Raw genomic sequence first — 19,286 nt, forward strand, 5'->3', positions numbered from 1 at the left:
CCCTTAAGAGTGAAGTGGAATAAAGTTAATGAACCTGAATAAAGTAGAAATGACTTCCAAGACAAGGTCATATAAGGCACTACAGCTTTTCTCCGCCCCACCCCCTTCATTCTCTCCGCTGTGTCCTAAGGACACTCTGGCAGCCCTGTGAAGCAGCCAGGAGTAAGGAACCATCTTGGGAGCAGACCGTCCATCAGCTTGACTGCAAATCTCCTGGGAGATCCTAAGCCAGAAACACTCAGTGAAGCTACTCCTGGATTTCTGACCCACAGCTATATGAGATAATAAATGACTGCTGTTTCAAGCTGCTAAATTTTGAGGTCATTCCTTGCAGAGCAATGGATAATACAACTGGATTACTGCAAAAGCTTTCCTAGACCATAGTGATTTCCATCCTTGCTTCTAAAGTTGCTTTTTTTTTCTCAGCAGTGCAGTCAGAGTGGTCCTTTTCAAAACAGTAAAAGATTATGCCACTCAGAACCCTCCAATGGCTACTCAGAATTAAACTCAAAATCGTTATAATAGCCTATGGGGTCCTAATTATTTGATCCTAGCCTCCAATTGTTTTAATTCCATTTTCTACTCCTCCCCCCTTTGTTCTCACCTCTCCTTGGAACACACCAAGCCACACGTTCATCTCAGGGTCTCATCTTCATATTTCACTCCCTTACCACCTTCAGGTCTCCACTCAAATATCACCTCAGTAAGTTGTTCCCTAAATATCCAATATAAAATACCACCACTCTTCACACACACTGATATTTCTATTAACGTTACCATGCCTTATCTGTCCCTAGCTGATTATGTGTAATATATCTATCAGAATGTAAATTTGCCAAGTGCAAGAACATTGTTTTATTGACTGCTGTATTTCCAGCTCCTAAACAGGTGCTTGGTATATAGCATGAACTCATTAAATATTTGACTGAATGAAAGGACATTAGGTAACATGATCTGTATCACTGATGGTCTTGCAAAAGGCTGACAGTTCTAAGGCCTTCTAAAAGGTAAAAAAGTTTGTACAGCATTTCACTTTCTCACAACGATCATTTATAATCTTCATAAAAAGCCCTTTGAAATAGTTACTGTCTTCATTTTACAGACAAGAAAACCGAGGCTCAAAAAATGAAAGGGATATAACTAGTCAGTGGCAGAGCAAAGATTAAATCCCAATCTGCTTCCAAATTCATGCCCTTTCCATTACACTAAGCTGCCTCCAAAATCGTGAAATATGAAATCACAGCTCTGGGAGAGGCACTTCCTAAATGGTGTGAAATGATGAGGTCTAAGTCTATATGTTTGGGGACATCAGTTCTTCTCTCTAAGCCTTCTCAGTAAAATGTGTGTCATAATTCTGGACTCCCATAAGTCATGAGGCTAATGTAAATATCAAATCAACAGACATTTGCCAAACTCCCCCCAAAATCTTGGGAAATTATCGCACACTCTGCGGACAACCTAGAATTTGTTTCCAGCACCACACACTTATTAGCTGTGGGACTCTAGGCAACTTGATTTATGAATGCCTCAGTTTCTTCATACCTAAAATGTGAAGATATAGAACTCACCTTAGGGAATTGCTTAAGGATTAAATGGGCCTTTACATGTAATGCATTTAGTAGCACCTGACACTTTGTGACTATTCGGTAAATATTAGCTGTTATCATCATCATGTGCTAGACCCTGGGGTATAGAGATGAAAAAGGCTTCTGAGCTTCCTCGAAACGCAGTTCACCACCCTTTTATTAACACATTGTCAGAGCAGCCAGAGAATAAACTAGCACAGCTACAAGAGTGCATGAGTGTAAAAGAGGAGCAGGAACAGTAACTCGATACAATGAGTGCAAAAACCGAGCATCGAGATTAACTACGCCAGTAGAAAGGTTGGGAAAGGTTTCCCAGAAAGTGATATTTGAGTTGGGTCGCGAAAAATGAGAATTCCAGAGCGAGGCGGCGGGTGGGACAAGGCTTTCGGACTGATCACGTGCAAAGTACCAAAGGCAGAGGAAGCCGTAAAATTCTGGGAGCCCGGAGCGAGATGGGCTGGAGGGCGAAGCGCCTTATCCTGACAACCCTGGGCTCGTCGGCTATTGGAAGCGAGGATCGGGAAGATCCCTTTCTGCGCAGACTGGAGCCCAGAGTGGTAGCGACAGCAGGACGCGGAGTCAAGGAGCCGGGAGCCCTAGGTCAGGTCCCAACCCCTCCCTGGGCCTCGGGTTTCTCCCAGGAAACCGGAGGCCGCTGCCCGAGCGGAATTCTCTATGGCGCCATAAGTGGACCGGTCTGTGGACCTCGGACCGTTAACCCGGGTACCTCCCGCCTGCCATGGAGGCCCCACCTCACCACGCTCGGAGCCCGCAGATTCCTAGCCTGTTCCTCTGCGCCGGTGCGGCTGAAGCCGCCGCTAAGGCCGGGCCGGGGGCGGGGGCCCACCCCCCGGCTGGGGACCAGACCCCGCCCCCTCCAAACTCCCGCCCTTTCAGAGGGCCCCGCCCCCTTGAGTAGTGCGCGTGTAGGCGGACGGCACCGCTTGGGGGCTTCCCGCCATGTCTAGTACTGGCTGCCGAGATCCTGGAGTGGCCCAGAAGCAAAGGGGAGATTATAGTAAGAGAAGATTCTCTAGTTTGAAGTGGGGACAGCCAGGGTTGCTGGATTCGAGCAAGAGAAGTTCTGGTATTAAAAAAAAGCTTGCCCTTAATCATCCCACTTTTGGCTTCGGGGTCAACACTGCGCATGTGTATGGTCACGTGGTTCTAGGTGCGTCTGCGCACGCCGCATCCACAAACCCGAGTTCAATTCACAGCTGCGTGAAGTATATGGTAAAACCTGCGGGGCGACTAGTTTTAACGTTTCCTTGCCTTCAGACCCGAAGCTTCAAGCCGCTTCAAGCAACACAATACTCATAGCATAGTTAATATCATTTAAAAACTCAGCACTGTTTTCCCACATGTCTTTGCACAGGGTGTTCTCTGCCTGAATGGAGAATTGCAGTTTCATTTTCTGCGTAAACCTAATGTCTCTAGAGGATTCTTGCCTCTATAACCCAGCGTTATTCCCATAGCATTTTGGGCATAAATTATCAACGTACTTTCTTGAGAGTTGTCAATTCTATTTACCTTCCACTTAGTGGTTTTACGTTTTTAGTGGAGATTTAAAAAGTTACCTACTCCCCCCCCGCAAAAAAAAAAAAAAAAAAAAAAAAGTGGAGAACTTTTTTAAATGCAGGCTCTCAAATTCCACCCCTAGAAAGGCAGTAAACCAGGAGTGGAGCCCAGGAATCTGCATTTCAGCAAACACTGTAGGCGATTTTGATGCAAGAACACATTTTGAGAAGCACTGCATAACAATGGCTATCTCTAGCACTCAGCATAAGGCTTGGTACAAAATAGGTGCTCAGTAAGTGCTAAGTGAGTAAATAGATGAATGAATGGATGGATAGGAGTGAAACAATTCACAGCTGAAGGGAACACTTCGATAAGAGCTATATTGTATTCTTTCTCCTGTAACAATGCAAAAAAGTTCTTAATAGTTACTTTAAGAAAAAGATAAAGTAAATGGGGTTATAGGGAGGGAGGACATTGATTCTGAAAGGCAAACAATTTAGAGAGGGTAAAAGAAACATCCCAGACACTGGACAGAAAAAAAGATGCAAAGAATCAGTGGTGTGGGAATCCATCTCAGAGAAGTACTCAGGCAACAGGTACTGTTTAAGAATGTTCACTACAACAGTACATGGAATGGAGAGAAATGAAACAACCCTGAATGTTACACACACCAATCTCTTCTATCTCAGAGCCCTTGCACATACTTTGCTTTCTACAGATACTACTTTTCCCCAAACTCCTGTCTTAGCTGATACTTTCCCCTCTTTCAGGTCTGGCTGTAAATGATACGTCCTCAGCTTAGGTGCTCCCTGATCATGCTATCCAGAGTGATGTGCAATCATTTTCTTTTTCTTCCTTCCTTCCTTCCTTTCTTTTTTGAGTTTAAATCCATTTTATTTTTATACAACCTACATGCCATGTTTTTCTTAAAAACAATGCCTCGAAATAAAACAAGGTCAAAATAAATGAAGAGCTCAAGGTAACATCAGTCTCGTTTGGTGTGTGGATGAAAAGCAGCAGCCAGTTGTTATGATGACAGGTGATAGATTCAAACTGCCAAATTTGTTAACATTTCTCCATTTCTAAACCATCCCTAAAGAAAATTGTATTGGGTCGCACCATCCTTACGGTAGTCCAGCAGAGCAACCATGCTATCTGGATTCTTGTTTTCACCAATAAAGAACTGATAGTTTTTTGAAATCAGCAAGGATGTGCTCGATTTGTTCTGCAGCCCCTTTCATAAAAGGTTTTACTCTTTCTGGTCTCTGTTCAAGTTTCCCTTTGATCAATTTGATGTAACCTTTGATGTACTTCTTGTTGGCTTCTTTTGTGAAGCTTGTTTTCAGCAAATGATGGTTCATAACAATATCAAAAACAGTGATTACTGTGCTTTAGGTACCTTTGCCCTTAGGGCCTTCAGAGCAGCATTTCCATCAATAAGTGAGTCATCAGTTTTACCACCTATCCTACTGACATCTTTCCCTCCACCTCCAGGCACAGACCTTCTGGGACCTCCCAGATCTTGTAGATGTTAGGGACCATCTTATCATGGCTGATGAGGCCCTGGTAAATAATCATGATGGAGGCTGGAAGGAGATTACAGCAGCGCTGGCTTATCAGGAGGTGGGAGCTCAGAGCCAGTGCCATGCAGCTGGAGCGTGCTGTAGGGGGAGTGGGAGGAGGGAAAAGCTATCATTTTATATCACGGTATTCTATTTCTTTCACAGAACTTTCCACTTTCTTTTTTAGTTTGTTTACCTGTTATCTTTTTCTCCCTCTAAAATTTAAGCTTCATTAGCATAGGAGACTATGCTTGACTTATTCCTAGCATTTTGCACAGACCTGACACATGGTAGATGCTGATAAAAAAGTATCCATTTGATGAATGAATCAAGTCAGCTTTAGTGTTACAAAGGTTAATGCCATAAAATTCATCAGCAAACTACACAATTCATTTTAAGACCATGAGGAATAAACATAGTCTTCCAGACTATGAAGACATACCAATAAAGGGTAAATAGAGTAGAAAGTGATTAAAACCAAAAAGTAATCTTTGATCTTTGAAAAGGGAAAATTGTTCATTCACTCCCTTATTCATTTATTCATTCACCCAGCAAACATTTATTGAACATCTACTGTGTACTAATACTGGGTAATAATATAATATATTAACAACAAGTTAGGAATTGTATTAAAACACAACAGAGTAGTACAACTGGGTATGTTTTCTGGGCCAGAGCAGAAAACAGTGTTAGCTGATGTGTGAAAGTGGGTAACATTCCCCCTAGAGGTTCTTTAGGTTCTAAGAGTACATCGGACTTTAAATGTCCTTTAAAGTGCCAGGAACATTTGGAACAAAGAAACAGGTGTTCATATATATCACTTCAATTGCTTGGGGCCCAAGAGACCTATGAGAAAAGACTTAATCTAGACACAAATAAAGTCTGGCCATGTTCAAACCTATCTGATGAACCAGAATGAGGAGAAGGCCTCAAAGGAGGCTGGATTGCAGGGAGAAACAATGAATCAGTTGAAAGAAAAGAAACCCTGGTCTTCTCTGGGTGAACTGGGCTTCTTTTATGTCCTAAATTCCACCTTTAGGAACATACTTTACATCCTAACCCTCTCCCAGGACTGTAATATGGATCCTGCACCCCTGCCTAGCTCATTATTTGTAGATAGTTCTTCTGATTTTTTTCTTTTTAAAATTATGAATGTGAAATTTCAATGAGAAGTGCTAAAAAAATAATATTTTTTTCTAATAGTCTAAAATCTGTTTTAAAGTTCTCAAATCCCTGATCTCTAGGGTCAAGAGAGTAGAGGGTAGGGAATATACGTGGAGATATTTCTGGCTGTGAGTGCCCGCCCTTCCTGGGGAAAATGGGTGGGGATTTTACGTTTAACTGCTCAGGCCAAGTGATTGGGGGAGGGGACTTTCCACAAGAGTCTGTGGTGCCAAATCCATCCCCATTGCAGTTGAGGAGCATAGTGACTGGATCTACCTCCTGCCTGGGAAATCTAGCAACAAGAGACAAGCATGCCAACTGCTTTGATGGCAGACCCAGGAGATTGCTGTTCTGTTGGAGTTGGCTCAGTCTCCTAGAATTTGTCAAGGAACGTTTTCTGTAGGCCAGATGTGGGCTAAGTAAGAGAAAGAAAGCCTGCATAAGCCCACTCTGGGTCCTTTTCAGTAGGGCCTTCTACTGGGGTACAGGGACCCCAGAAGTAAAAAGAAAAATGACCATTGGTAATAAAGATGTCTTTACTAAGGAAAAGGAGCCCAGCAGTGCCTGTGAGAGCACCCTGTGATGCTTCGATATTGCACAGATACAGCTATAAACATCTTCCAGACCCAGAAAGCACAAAGCCAGCTATAATACTATTTCAAAGAAGACTTTCCTCTCCCCGTACCCCACATTCCTCTCCATGCCAACACCCTGAGTAATTGAAGTGAACTGAGGATAATAGAGGGGGAAAATTAAAAAAAAAAAAAAAAACCCAATTGTTTCCCTCTTTCAATCTAAAGCAGGGCCAGAGGCACCAAATAGATACTGTGTCTTGTAGCAGATCGTGAACAACTTGCTTCTGTCCCTCTGAATTCATTCATTCATCATTAAACAGATATTGATTGAGTGCCTACTATGTGCTGAATCCTGAGTTAGACCCTGGGAGAAATGCAAAGAACAATAACACACGGACCTTGCCTAGATTCACAGGCAAGTGAATAAAAAAATATTTCACACACATACAGTGTAGTAAATTCTATGAAGAGGGAACGACTGGCTTCATAGAGGCAATAATATTATAACCTGATGGTGAAGGATAACTCCGCCCAACAGACAAAGGCTGGAAGGGCATTCCAAGCAGTGTGCGTGTGTGTGTGTGTGTGTGTGTGTGTGTGTGTGTGTGGTGTGCAAGAGCATGAGATGTGTGGGGAGTGCTAAGAATCTCCTCTGGGTACTCTTCTTGATGGTTCTTCTCCTTGGTTGGATTATATGACTCTCCTTGGATTGAATATTTAGGTAATAATACAATCCCCTCCATCAGCTGGACAATTTCCCCCTGTCCTGACAGCCTCAGTGGGCAGGTCTCATTCTAGTCCTACCCTCTTCTCACTGACAAAATTAAGCTCTAAGTAACCAACTCACCCAAGCTTGACATTTCTTGAAGTGGGTGGCATCTTTTCACCACCTTTCAGGGCTTGAGCAGTAAAGGATGTTTGTGGACAGGGACCAGGGACCAGGTTCTTTCCTTCCTCAAAATGAGCCCTTAATTATATGCTAACTGGAAACTACCTGCTGCCTCATGTGACACAGTAACTAAAGTCTTAGATTCTGAACAGGAACTAGGTGAAGGAACATGGAGGAAAGAACATGGGGTTTGGAGGCAGACATACTCACCTGGATCTGAACTCCTGGTTCTGCGTATGTCCTTGAGCAACCACCTCCCCTCTTTGAGCCTCAAATTCCTCAGCTGTAAAATGGGCATTACAGTACTTACCTACTAGGTTCTTATGTGCAAAGTAGGAGATAATATTAGATGAAGGGATGGAGGAGTGGAAGAGGTCCAACAGGAACCTGAGGTTTCTGAGCTCAAGATCAATAAGGTTTTCAGGTCCCTGACTATTAACAGTAGTTACCTTTAGGGAGAGAGGTTGGGGAGCAGTGAGGAGGGAAGTTTTCCTTTTCCTTTAATAAACTTTAGTATTGTTTGACTTTTTTTTTTACAACTAGCATGATTTAATTTTTTATTTAAAATATATTTAGTATACTTTTCATACTTCAATAAAAAACTTTTGTAAAAGCTTATGTTGTGTAGAAAGTCATCCAGGAGATTGATAAGAGTGGTTGCTTCCAGGAAGGACTAAAAGACCTGAGGTTTGGGGTGGGATAGAGACTTCCTGTGTATTCTTTTGTCCTGTTTGAAACTTTTTCATCATGAATTTGCATTACTTTTCTATCTAATAAGTATTACTTTTTAAAAGTTTTGAAATCATTTATAAAATAAACTAAAAATATTTTGAATAAAGAATAAAAGTGAAAAATGTATGGTTACTCTGTTCATAACCCATGCCCGCAACAGAGAGAAACACACATACGCCCAGATGGAGTTTCCAGAGCTTTGTACATGCAACAAATGGGATAGATTGACCTAGGACAGAAGGCCCATGCTCAGGCAATGTGCAGTTCCCCAGGAACTCAGCTGAGGTAGCCACTGAGAGCTCACTGGAGGAGAGCCCACAGCAATGGCCACTTCTGGGGGAGTTTAAACAATATAAACCAGACTGATGGCTGGGGGAGGATTAGCCCATTCTGTTCCTGCTCGAGCATTCTGGATGGGGACAGCCCAAGCCCCACAGATTTGAAGAAAGACAGATAGAGGGTCAGGGACTCTGGGACTTCCTTCCAGCCAACACCTAGCATGTAGGGTGATAACAAGAAAGAAGGCCAGCTCCCTGTTGTGGAAAGAGCACTGATTTCAGAGTCAGGTGTCTAGGTTGAGTCCTATCTCTATCATTTCTATCTAAAAAAAAAAAAGAAAAGAAAAGAAAATAGAAAATTAAAACTTGTGCCAGTCACTTCTCTGAGTTTCAATTTCCTCATTTTTGAAATAAGGACAATATTAACAACTGAATCTTTTTTAAAAACTATATTTTATGGCAGACTTACTATATGCTGGTCACTGAAAGGTGCTTTACGTACATGAATATCTTTAGCTCTTATAACCAGTTTGTGAAGCAGGTATTTTTATGCTCATTTTAGAGGTAAAAAACAGTTTCAGAGAATTGATTTTCTAAAAAATGTAAATAATAGCTAACATTTATGTAATGTTCACTGTGTACATATTCATTGTTCTAAAAACTTGACTCACAACAACTTAACTCATAACAGCTCTATGAAGTAGGTATATTATTATTATCCTCATTTTACATGTGAAGAAACTGAGGCACAGAAAGATTAAATAATTAGCCTGAAATTACATAGCCGGTGAACTGGGGAGCCAGGATTTGAAGGTAGCTCAGCTCTTAATCATGTTACAAATCAGACAACTCTCCTATTTAAAATGCTCCATTGGGTTTCCCACTGCACTAAAAATAAAATCCAACTTCCTTTCTCTGTCTTACAAGGCCTTACTCGATGTGGTCCTGGCGTGATCTGACCTCATCTATCACTCTCCCCTCTGCTCATCCTGCTTCAGTCACACCAGCTTCTCGTGGTTCCTCAGATATGCCAAGCATATTCCTGTCTCAGGGACTTCACATTTGCTGTTCCCTCCACCTGGAATGATCATCTCCCAGACCTTTGTATGGCTCATTCCGTCCCTACATCCAGATCTCTGCTCAAATATCACCCCTCTCAAAAAGACGTTCTTATCTATAATAGCCATCCCTTTGACCCTGTTTACTTTTTCTTCATAGCACTTAGAATTCTCTGAAGTTATAGATTTGTTTGCTTATTATCTGTCTCTTCTGCCAGATTGTGAGAACGGATTTGGTTGTCTTGTCCACTGCTAGATATCCAGCACTCAGGCCTAAGACCTATTACATGGTAAACATCCAATATTTAGTTGCTGGATAATTAAGTACATAAATGAATGAATACCCAAGGTTGCCCAATTGGTCAGTGGCAGAACCAGGGCACAAACTGAGTTGTCTAATGCTGGAACCAATGTTCTTCTTAGTCACTGTACTGTGCTAGACTGACTCCGAGAGATCTTGGGAGGTTCTGACAGCATAATGAATGTAAAAGCACTTTGAAAATTGCTAAGTGCTTGAAAAAAAGCAAAAGATTATTATTATTATTATTCAGTTTACTGTTTGCTTATCTGTGCAATGGGGTAATCATACTCTGGCCTGCCAACTTTAAGAGGATGCTTTGTGGAATGCCAACAAGGTAATGGATGGGGAAACATGTATAAGAGTTAAAGGCTCTCTGTGGCAGAAGGGACTGTAAATATTATTTCCATGCCAGTGGCTTCCCACGGCTCCCATTCTCTACCTTGAGTTTGACATTAATATTGCTGACAGGAGAGGGGGAGGCAGGGGGACACGGGGGACTGAGGGACTCTACATCCCAGTAATTAAACATGTTGGGACTGAAGTGCTGCCAGCAGCAGTATCTGGTTGCAATTACCAGAGGGGACCGAAGTGATTAGTCACTTTTATAGTGAGAGCCAGGTTGGTCCCCTGGGCTCCTCCCCGGAGAGGGCCTTCCAGGCAAGCTCTGAGTCCCTTTTCCCTGCTCCCACCTTACTTCGGTGGTTCCCTGGTCCTCAAACAATAACTCCCGATCTGAGACTTCTCCATGTCTCCAAATCTCAGTCCATTGGATGAGACTTTGATCAAAAGCCAAGAATGCCTTAATTGCTCCCCTTTTACTTGTGTTTCTAGAGGCCAGGTTAGGATTCTTTGGTAAAAAATGTGTCAAAGCAGGAATTAGGCTTAAAAAGTAATTTAACCTTTCTGAACTTCAATTTCTTTACCTGCAAAATATGGGACTAACGGTACCTTCATCTAGGGTTGTTGCAAAGATAAATAAGATAAAAATGCAGTGGGATCCAAAGAACCAAATCTAGTTTACTAGAGTACGTGCTTAGTAAATAGTAACTGTTATTAATATTTGCCAGGCACTAGGCTAATCACTTTTTATGATTCATTTCATTGAATCCCCATAAAAACTCTGTGAGTAGGTACTATCATGTGAGGGTTGCAAAGATCACACAATGTACCAAACCATGTAGCAGACCCACAATTCAAAAGCTGGTCTGCTTGACTCCAAGAGCCCTTGCTCTTTATCTAACCCTGTGCAGGGATATCTTGGCTGTTTGATTCATTCATCCTTTTATTAATTCACTCACTCGAGCTTACAAAGTACCTACTAGATGGCAAGACAGAATCCCTTCTTTTTAAGGAACTCAGAATCCAGCAGGCAAGGCACAATATGTCCACAAATAACTATATCTCAAAGCAGAAAATGACGGCTTTTATATATAAGGGCCATTTAGAGATTTTTTTTCATCCATGTAACACATACTGAAAATCTGCTATGTGCTGGGCCCTGTGCCCAGCACTGGGAATAATTGAAAGATAAATATAGTACAGTCTAGTCATAATCTAATGGGGGAGACATATATGTAAATAAATTATTACAGTTATAAGGAATTAAGTTATTATTTTTTTAAAAAAAAGCATGAAAAAACTACCCAGAGTGGAAGAAATAAACTGTGTTCAAGACAGGGGACAGGGATAGAACTGAATAATCTTTGAGCTACCAAAATGGAAAGGGGCGCAGAAAATGCATGATGGCAGTTCAAGAGTATTTTCTGGTAGATGAGGGAGGGCTTCATAAGGAGAGGGCACAGGAGTTGGCACTTTTCAGTGGGTAGGTTTTAGAGAGAGGGAGGATTGGAACAGAGAGATCCTTAAGGCATGGAAGCCAGTTATAAGGGAACCATAGTAGGACAGGTGGTGAGAAGAACCATGACCGTGAGACAGTGGGGATGGAGAGGAGGGAGGAATGCCGGAGGTGACTGCTTACGTGGGGACAAGTCAAAAGGGAAGCCATGCATTGTGAATCTGGGCAACTGGAGGGATAGTAATGAATTCACTTCTTCCTTAAAGCTCCCCTAAAGAGTGTTTGGTGGTGCGCTGGTCCTTTGAGATGAGGAGGTGGTGCTTTACTGGGTTTTCTGACCTAAGTGCACTAGATGAAGTTTGAAATGTCCAAGTTATGCTGCTGTGCTCTGAAGATCAGCAAAGATCTAGGAGTGTCACCATGAAAGGGCTGGTCGGACACCTGGACACTCCAGCTGTGAATTTCATCTTTTTTCATTCATGAAACACTTACTGAGCTTTAACTCTGTGCCAGCTTATTCTGGGAAACCAATCTGATGACCTTAGAGTATGAACAGATCTCTATTAGGTGGGCTCAAAGAATCTCAGATTAAGAAGGAAGCATGCCTGACTACTGCTTCTACTGCTGCTATACCTTTTACAGTATGACAAGTGCTGTAGTAAAATGTACAAGAGAGAGTAATTGACTCTGGCGATCAGGGAAGACTTCCTAGAGGAGGTATATTTTCAGCTGAAGTTCCCAGGAGGAGGAGGGCTTCCTCCAGTTGTGGGAGTGAAAGGAGGGTGTTCTAGGTGACAGAATAGCTGTCCCCAATGAGTCCAGCTGGAAGTTAGGCTTCTTAGACTTAGAGAGCTACCAGAAAAGCATCATGTGGGAACTCATTTTTCCAGCCTCCTGCAGGGGCCGCTGCTGCCCCAGGCTGGGTCGGCCACCACCAGTCCTTTCCAACAAAACTCAAAGTCTGTCTTTACTGGGGTGACAGTGAGGTACACCTTGGACCTGCCTCCACCTGAGAAGTGGGTTCTGGGGTGGTAGTGCCCCCTAAAGCCTGAAGAAATCATCCGAGCTCAGTCAATGACATCGGGAGGAGGGGTGCAGTGGGTACTGATATTTTTCTGTCTCTGGGTCACCACAAGTTTATTAAAATAAAAGAAACTGTGGGTAAATGCTGCCATCTGTGCTGCCCCCCCAACAACAAATCAGGCCCCAGACTAGACGCAAGGGTTGAAACTGCTTTAAAAACACCCCAAGGACTTAGCTGAAAACCCACACTCCCCATGCTTCTGGGGCTTAAGATCCTTGAGCTCATTCCTCAGCATCTCTCCCCAGGAAGGTGGGGTGGGCTGCCCCGCGAGGTGAAGGCGAAGACCCATGAGTCTGCTTCATGGACTGAGGGGCCCCCTAAGCCTAGAGTCGCACTTTGGGGCTCTGTGCCAAGAGCCCCTGTGAGCCATGGCCTCGAAAGGGCAGCGGTGATTTTTTTCACATAAATATATCGCACTTAAATGAGTTTAGACAGCATGACATCAGAGAGTAATTAAATTGGTTTGGGTTGGAATTCCGTTTCCAATTCCTGAGTTCAGGTTTGTAAAAGATTTTTCTAAGCACCTGCAGGCGTGTGTGTGTGTGTGTGTGTGTGTGTGTGTGTGTGTGTGTGAAGTATTTTCACTGGAAAGGATTCAAAACTTGAAAAAAAAAAAAAACTGGAGCACACAGGCAGCATTACGCCATTCTTCCTTCTTGGAAAAATCCCTCAGCCTTATACAAGCCTCCTTCAAGCCCTCAGTCAGTTGTGCAGGAGAAAGGGGGCGGTCGGCTTTCTCCTTTCAAGAACGAGTTATTTTCAGCTGCTGACTGGAGACGGTGCGCGTCTGGATACGAGAGCATTTCCACTATGGGACTGGATACAAACACACACCCGGCAGACTTAAAGAGTCTCAGACTGAGGAGAAAGCCTTTCCTTCTGCTGCTACTGCTGCCGCCGCTGCTTTTGAGGGTCTACTCCTTTCATGGTTTTTCCTGCCAAACCAGAGGCACCTTCGCTGCTGCCGCTGTTCTCTTTGGTGTCATTCAGCGGCTGGCCAGAGGATGAGACTCTCCAAACTCCTCACTTTCTTGCTTTGGCACCTGGTTTGGCTGGACCTGGAATTTATCTGCACTGTGTTGGGGGCCCCTGACTTGGGCCAGAGACCCCAGGGGGCCAGGCCAGTATTGGCCAAAGCAGAAGCCAAGGAGAGGCCCCCTCTGGCCCGGAACATCTTCAGGCCAGGGGGTCACAGCTATGGTGGGGGGGCCACCAATGCCAGGGCAAAGGGGGCCACCGGGCAGGCAGGAGGCCTGACACAGCCCAAGAAGGATGAACCCAAAAAGCTGCCCCCCAGATCGGGTGGCCCTGAACCTAAGCCAGGACACCCTCCCCAGTCAAGGCAGGCTGCAACGCGGACTGTGACCCCAAAAGGACAGCTTTCTGGGGGTAAGGTACCTCCAAAGGCGGGAGCTGTCCCCAGCCCCTTCCTGCTGAAGAAGGCCAGGGAGCCTGGGCCCCCTCGAGAGCCCAAGGAGCCATTCCGCCCACCCCCCATCACGCCCCACGAGTACATGCTCTCGCTGTACAGGACGCTGTCCGATGCTGACAGAAAGGGAGGCAACAGCAGCGTGAAGTTGGAGGCTGGCCTGGCCAACACCATCACCAGCTTTATTGACAAAGGGCAAGGTGAGGGGGTGGGGAGGTAGGGGCACGGCTCAGAGGGAGGGGCATCTGCATGCATGGAGGGGCCTTTCAGAGCCCTGACACTGCACTGGTGGGAGATGGTGTGTGTGTTTGGCCTGGGTGGTATCTGGGACTATCTTACATGTATCAGATCCCAGGCTGCTGGCATGTCAGAGCTGGAGGGCACCTGGGGATAACCGAGTCCAATCCTGCAAGGTGCAGAGAAGGGATGACTGAAATCCAGAGAGGAGATAAGATCTGCCAGTTGGTGGCAGAGTTGGGGACCAGACTCTAAGACTTGACCACCAGTCCATGCTCTGTTCCTGTATGGTTTGGCCAAACATTCTAAGCTCCAGGAGTTCGTAGGTGTTCTCAGATGGCAGAGAGAGAAATTAACTTCTAGCTCTTATGATTCTGCAACTTTGCCCGAGGGCTAGAGGTCAGAGGAGGCAGGATAGGTGAAGACAGTAAGTGAGGCATCTTGGAGTCACGGAATAACATTTAAATATATGGAGTTTGAGGGTTAGACTAAGCGATTTCTGAGAGCCCTTCATTGTGTCCTGTCCTGAACACAGATCATTTTTATCATTAACACAGAAGAATAACTGCTCCCCTTACCTCTCCCTCTGCCCACCTGGTGTTAATGTCTTGGCTTTTCCGCTCAACTTGCTGTGTGATCTCAGCAAGTCCCTTTCCCTTTCAAGGCCTCGGTTTCTCCCTAACTGTGAAGAGGAAGGTGGACCACTGATTGCTAGGGTTGATTGCAGCTGATATGGTTTGGTTCTGTGAGTCTTAGGACTTTGGCTGGCAGTATGGGGGAGGGGTCAGAGAGTGGGAGAGGCTCCTCATTAGAGCCTGCCTGTGGGGGAATGATAGAGGGCGGGGGAGGCACAGAGGCAGCAGGTCTGGCTGAGGTGGGGGAGGTGGCCTGGCTGGCTGCCCAGCCAGGGAAAGCTGTGACCCCTCGGGGGCTCATAAAGTAAGTCTTTGTGCCCCCCAGCACTAAGGGAACTCTGGAGAGGGGGAGATGGAGAGTTTAAAGGCCTAATTAGTCACCTTCTAGAGCAATATATGAATGCTTCCCAATGGCAAATTGGTATTTAGGAAGGAGGGCATGCTGATTCGGACATACTACTGAGCTTCTTGCACATATACACAGCCTTATATTTGTACATACATGCTGAATCACACACATGTACATGTGTGTACATACACTTTCTTAAATGTATACACGGGGGTCTTCTTATATATCGCATACCCGTTAAATTTTTATACAAACCCAATCATACATACACATAACATGTCATATATTTCACTTTCTTAACTCACATATGAACCCACTCATACACACAAACACATGAACTGTCACATACACACTCATATATACAGCAGGATAAGACACATATAAAACAAAATTATTAGACTGGGAAGCCAGGGAAATTGAGTCATGGACCAGCTTTGTCATAACTCACTGAGTGACCTTTGGCAAGTCACTCCCCCTCTTTGTGCCGCATCTGTAAAGTGAGAACACTAAGATAGATCTTTAAGGTATAGTGGAAGCAGCTCAGGATTGGATATAAAAACAGAGTTACAACTCTGTTTTTTCCTAGCTGGGCAACTTTGAGCAAGTCACCTAACTTCTCTGAGCCTCAGGTTCCCCCTCTGGAAAAACAGGAGTAATTATAACGCCCACCCCACCTATTCCACCAATAAGATATCATATTCGGTAACAAGAGAGAGATAGGTAGGAGGCAGTTCTAAGGTTTATGAATCCCAGATTCGAATGGTAATTGACACAAACCCTCAGAATCACTCAAATCACCTCCAGCCACGTCTACAGATAAACAGTACTACTTGGTTGGCTGTGTAGAACTCTCCCTTATTCTGAAAAATGCTCTTGGTGGTTTGGGTCTTGGCCTCTGACAGAGTGGGGAAGAGGTTAAAGAAAGCTCTCTGGAGGGGAAGAGAGCTGTGGCCCTCTCTTGAGGCCTGAAGGTGACTGGCTTTCTTGATGAGGTTACAGGGAATGACTTTTGGGTGTTCTCTCTAGATGACCGAGGTCCTGTGGTCAGGAAGCAAAGGTACGTGTTTGACATTAGTGCCCTGGAGAAGGATGGGCTGCTAGGGGCTGAGCTGCGGATCTTGCGGAAGAAGCCCTCAGACACAGCCAAGCCAGTGGCCCCTGGCAGCGGGCGGGCTGCCCAGCTGAAGCTGTCCAGCTGCCCCAGCGGCCGGCAGCCCGCAGCCTTGCTGGATGTGCGCTCTGTGCCAGGCCTGGACGTATCTGGCTGGGAGGTGTTCGACATCTGGAAGCTCTTCCGAAACTTTAAGAACTCGGCCCAGCTGTGTCTGGAGCTGGAAGCCTGGGAACGGGGCCGGGCGGTGGACCTCCGTGGCCTGGGCTTTGACAGGGCTGCCCGTCAGGTCCACGAGAAGGCCCTGTTCCTGGTGTTTGGCCGCACTAAAAAACGGGACTTGTTCTTTAATGAGATTAAGGCCCGCTCTGGCCAGGATGATAAGACTGTGTATGAATACCTGTTCAGCCAGCGGCGAAAACGGAGGGCTCCACTGGCCACACGCCAGGGCAAGCGGCCCAGCAAGAACCCCAAGGCTCGCTGCAGTCGGAAGGCGCTGCATGTTAATTTCAAAGACATGGGCTGGGACGACTGGATCATTGCACCCCTTGAGTATGAGGCCTTCCACTGTGAGGGGCTATGTGAGTTTCCCTTGCGCTCCCACCTGGAGCCCACGAACCATGCAGTCATCCAGACTCTGATGAACTCCATGGACCCTGAGTCCACGCCACCCACCTGCTGTGTGCCCACGCGGCTGAGTCCCATCAGTATCCTCTTCATTGATTCTGCCAACAACGTGGTTTATAAGCAGTATGAAGACATGGTCGTGGAGTCTTGTGGCTGCAGGTAGCAGCACAGGCCCTCTGTCTCCCTGGGTGGCACATCCCCAGGATGCTGGTCTCAAGAGCCCCTTTCTGCACTTGTGGGATTACCAAGGGGTCAGGAAGCTACAGCTGGGACCATCTACACAGCCTGTATGAAAGGGGATTCCAACAACCTTGCTCACTCTCTGAGTGGAACTTAGGCTAAGGGTCTTTTCTATCTACAAGTCCCCCATCTCAGGATTTCTGCCCTTCTGCTCTTCTGACTGGCAGGCGCAGGCCCAGGGAGACAGACTCTGAATGAGACAGAGACCCAGCAGACCTGGTTTTCTGATGAGACTCAGCCCATGAGCTCTCCTTACCTGGACCTCCTTGGACTCTGGACTCTCCAGTGAGGGCTCCTCTTGGGGGAGCTGCAGGTGCCACCTCCTTGAATCACCATTGTGCCTGGTGACTTTCTGCCCCTGGGGTAGATGAGATGCTGATTGGGCAGGGGTGGGAAAGATGGGGAGAGGGCTTGGGCAGGGGTGAGGAATGTGGGGCTGTTAGACTGTTAGATTAAAATGTACATTGATGAGATAAAAAGCAAAACTGTGCCTAAAACTGTGGCAAATTTATTATTTATCTCAGGGGACCCAGTGACCCCTCGAAGAATGACTGACCCAAGGATGAGAGGTGGGTTGCCTCATGTATAAACCTGTTTTCCAGGGCCCGATCCCATTCCCAGTCCCGGAAACTGAATCAGAATGGGACAGAGAGTACAGGCTGAGCTTGGCCAGTGTTACCTCTAACCCTATTCCAGTTCCTTCCAAAGGCCCGTTGATCTGGAGCTCCATCTGCTCCATTGGGGCCTGGCAACAGAGTTAGGTTTTCTTTCTGGCATTTCTTAGTCCAGCTTGTTGTCACTGAAATGAGAGGGAAATCGGGGATTTCATTTCCTCTAAAATTATCTCCACTTCATCCACTACCACATACTCACAGAATGAACGAACAACCAATTAAGTTCCTCTACCTCTCACTGGGGGACCTGGACTGCCAGAACACACATAGCCCTTCCTTCCCCTATTGAGGCATCTCTTTTTGCCATTGACCACTATTCCTAACATGATCTTATCTGTGGGCCATCAGCCTTCCAGCTCAACATCTTCACTACTCCTCACTGCTCATCTATAGCCTCCTACCTCCCTAACCCCATCTCTGGAAACAGAGCTGGGGTATCTCTCCTTTATATTACATATTATATAAATACATAATTATACATTAGATAAATAACCTCCCTACTTACCTCAGACAGACCAATGCCAGACACATCCCGAGAATGTTTACTGCTTGGGGGTTGGCCAGACCTAATGACTACTTCCCATTTTCCACTAGAATCTTTGGGGGGACATGAGACATGAACTCTTGGGAGGGGAGCACAGCCTTCTGGCAGGGAAACTTGGGTACCTGAGTTCTCATTCTAAGGGCTCAAGACCAGGATCTGCCTGGTTGAAGAGAAGAAGGACCAGGAGAAGGGAATCTAGGCCTCTGCTTCCCACCCAAGGGGCCTCAAATTTTTCCCCACCTCTCTCCAGCTGAGTCTTTGATTCCCAGGGCTCCTAGCCAAAGCTGTTTCAACTGGGAATTCCTGCTCAGCTATGGGCAGATCTTAGGTCCCTTCCCTCTAGACCTGAAACCTGGATTGTCAGGACCTAAAGCAAGAGCTCCACACAGGGGGCAACATACCTTCAAGCTGCCTCCCTGGCTTGGAGGCCAGTACCTGTCCCCAAGGGGCCAGCCTGGGCTTGGATCCTCGCCCTCCCTGGCCGGCCTTCGTTGTGTTTGGCTGATGGTAGGCTTGCGAGCTCTGGAAGTAAACAAAGGAGCTGCCACGGCAGACAGAGTTCTGGTGTGTGAGAGAGGAGAATGAGCCTGGAAAGGAGGTGCTGGGGAAGCCGAGCAGTGGGCTGTGGACACAGAGAGAGCAGTGTAGAAACTGGGCGCTTGGAAATCCAAGAACAGAAAGACAGGGGACAAAAGGGTCACAAGTGGGGCTGGCTTCTACATACACTTGTTTTCTGGTCTATGTATCCCTAGTTTCTTGGAAAGTCTGACAGAATTGGAGCTGCTCTCTGCCTTTGCCCCATCAGAGAGCTTCATGTCATCTCAGCCACGGTGCTCTTCCTGCTGAAGATTTGGACATTGATTAACTGTTGTGGCTCTGGCTTGATACCCAAGGAGCT

At 45.7% G+C, this 19,286-nt stretch overlaps 2 protein-coding genes and 1 pseudogene across 10 annotated transcripts in view; 1 reads left to right on the plus strand and 2 right to left on the minus strand.

The window, feature by feature from the left end:
* The window catches only part of CEP250 (centrosomal protein 250), a 40,675-nt gene extending 38,222 nt beyond the window's left edge, over positions 1-2,453 (minus strand). For 4 of the 9 annotated variants that reach the window (XM_036229480.1, XM_036229479.1, XM_036229477.1 and 1 more), the window contains exon 1: positions 2,339-2,444. The gene's annotated coding sequence lies outside the window, so the exon portion shown is untranslated. Of the gene's footprint in view, positions 1-2,338 lie in introns of all 9 variants that reach the window. The other 5 variants (XM_016126431.2, XM_036229481.1, XM_036229482.1 and 2 more) reach the window with 4 other exon arrangements.
* Positions 2,454-4,169: 1,716 nt separating this feature from the next.
* Positions 4,170-4,682, minus strand: LOC107500784 (annotated as a pseudogene).
* An 8,564-nt stretch (positions 4,683-13,246) lies between these two features.
* GDF5 (growth differentiation factor 5) lies at positions 13,247-17,667 on the plus strand. Its single transcript, XM_016126387.2, has 2 exons — positions 13,247-14,171; positions 16,219-17,667. The coding sequence occupies exons 1-2, from the start codon at positions 13,547-13,549 to the stop codon at positions 17,091-17,093; spliced, it is 1,500 nt and encodes a 499-aa protein (XP_015981873.1). The 5' UTR covers positions 13,247-13,546; the 3' UTR covers positions 17,094-17,667.
* Positions 17,668-19,286: the final 1,619 nt, after the last annotated feature.

The sequence above is a fragment of the Rousettus aegyptiacus genome, unplaced genomic scaffold (genome assembly GCF_014176215.1).
Source record: "Rousettus aegyptiacus isolate mRouAeg1 unplaced genomic scaffold, mRouAeg1.p scaffold_m13_p_12, whole genome shotgun sequence".
Taxonomy (NCBI): Eukaryota; Metazoa; Chordata; class Mammalia; order Chiroptera; family Pteropodidae; genus Rousettus; species Rousettus aegyptiacus.

Bases quoted from the DNA above. Each gene is read 5' to 3' on its own strand.
- GDF5 (XM_016126387.2), top strand. From the start codon at position 13,547: ATGAGACTCTCCAAACTCCTCACTTTCTTGCTTTGGCACCTGGTTTGG. The intron at 14,172-16,218 runs GTGAGGGGGTGG...TGTTCTCTCTAG, and splicing joins CTTTATTGACAAAGGGCAAG to ATGACCGAGGTCCTGTGGTC.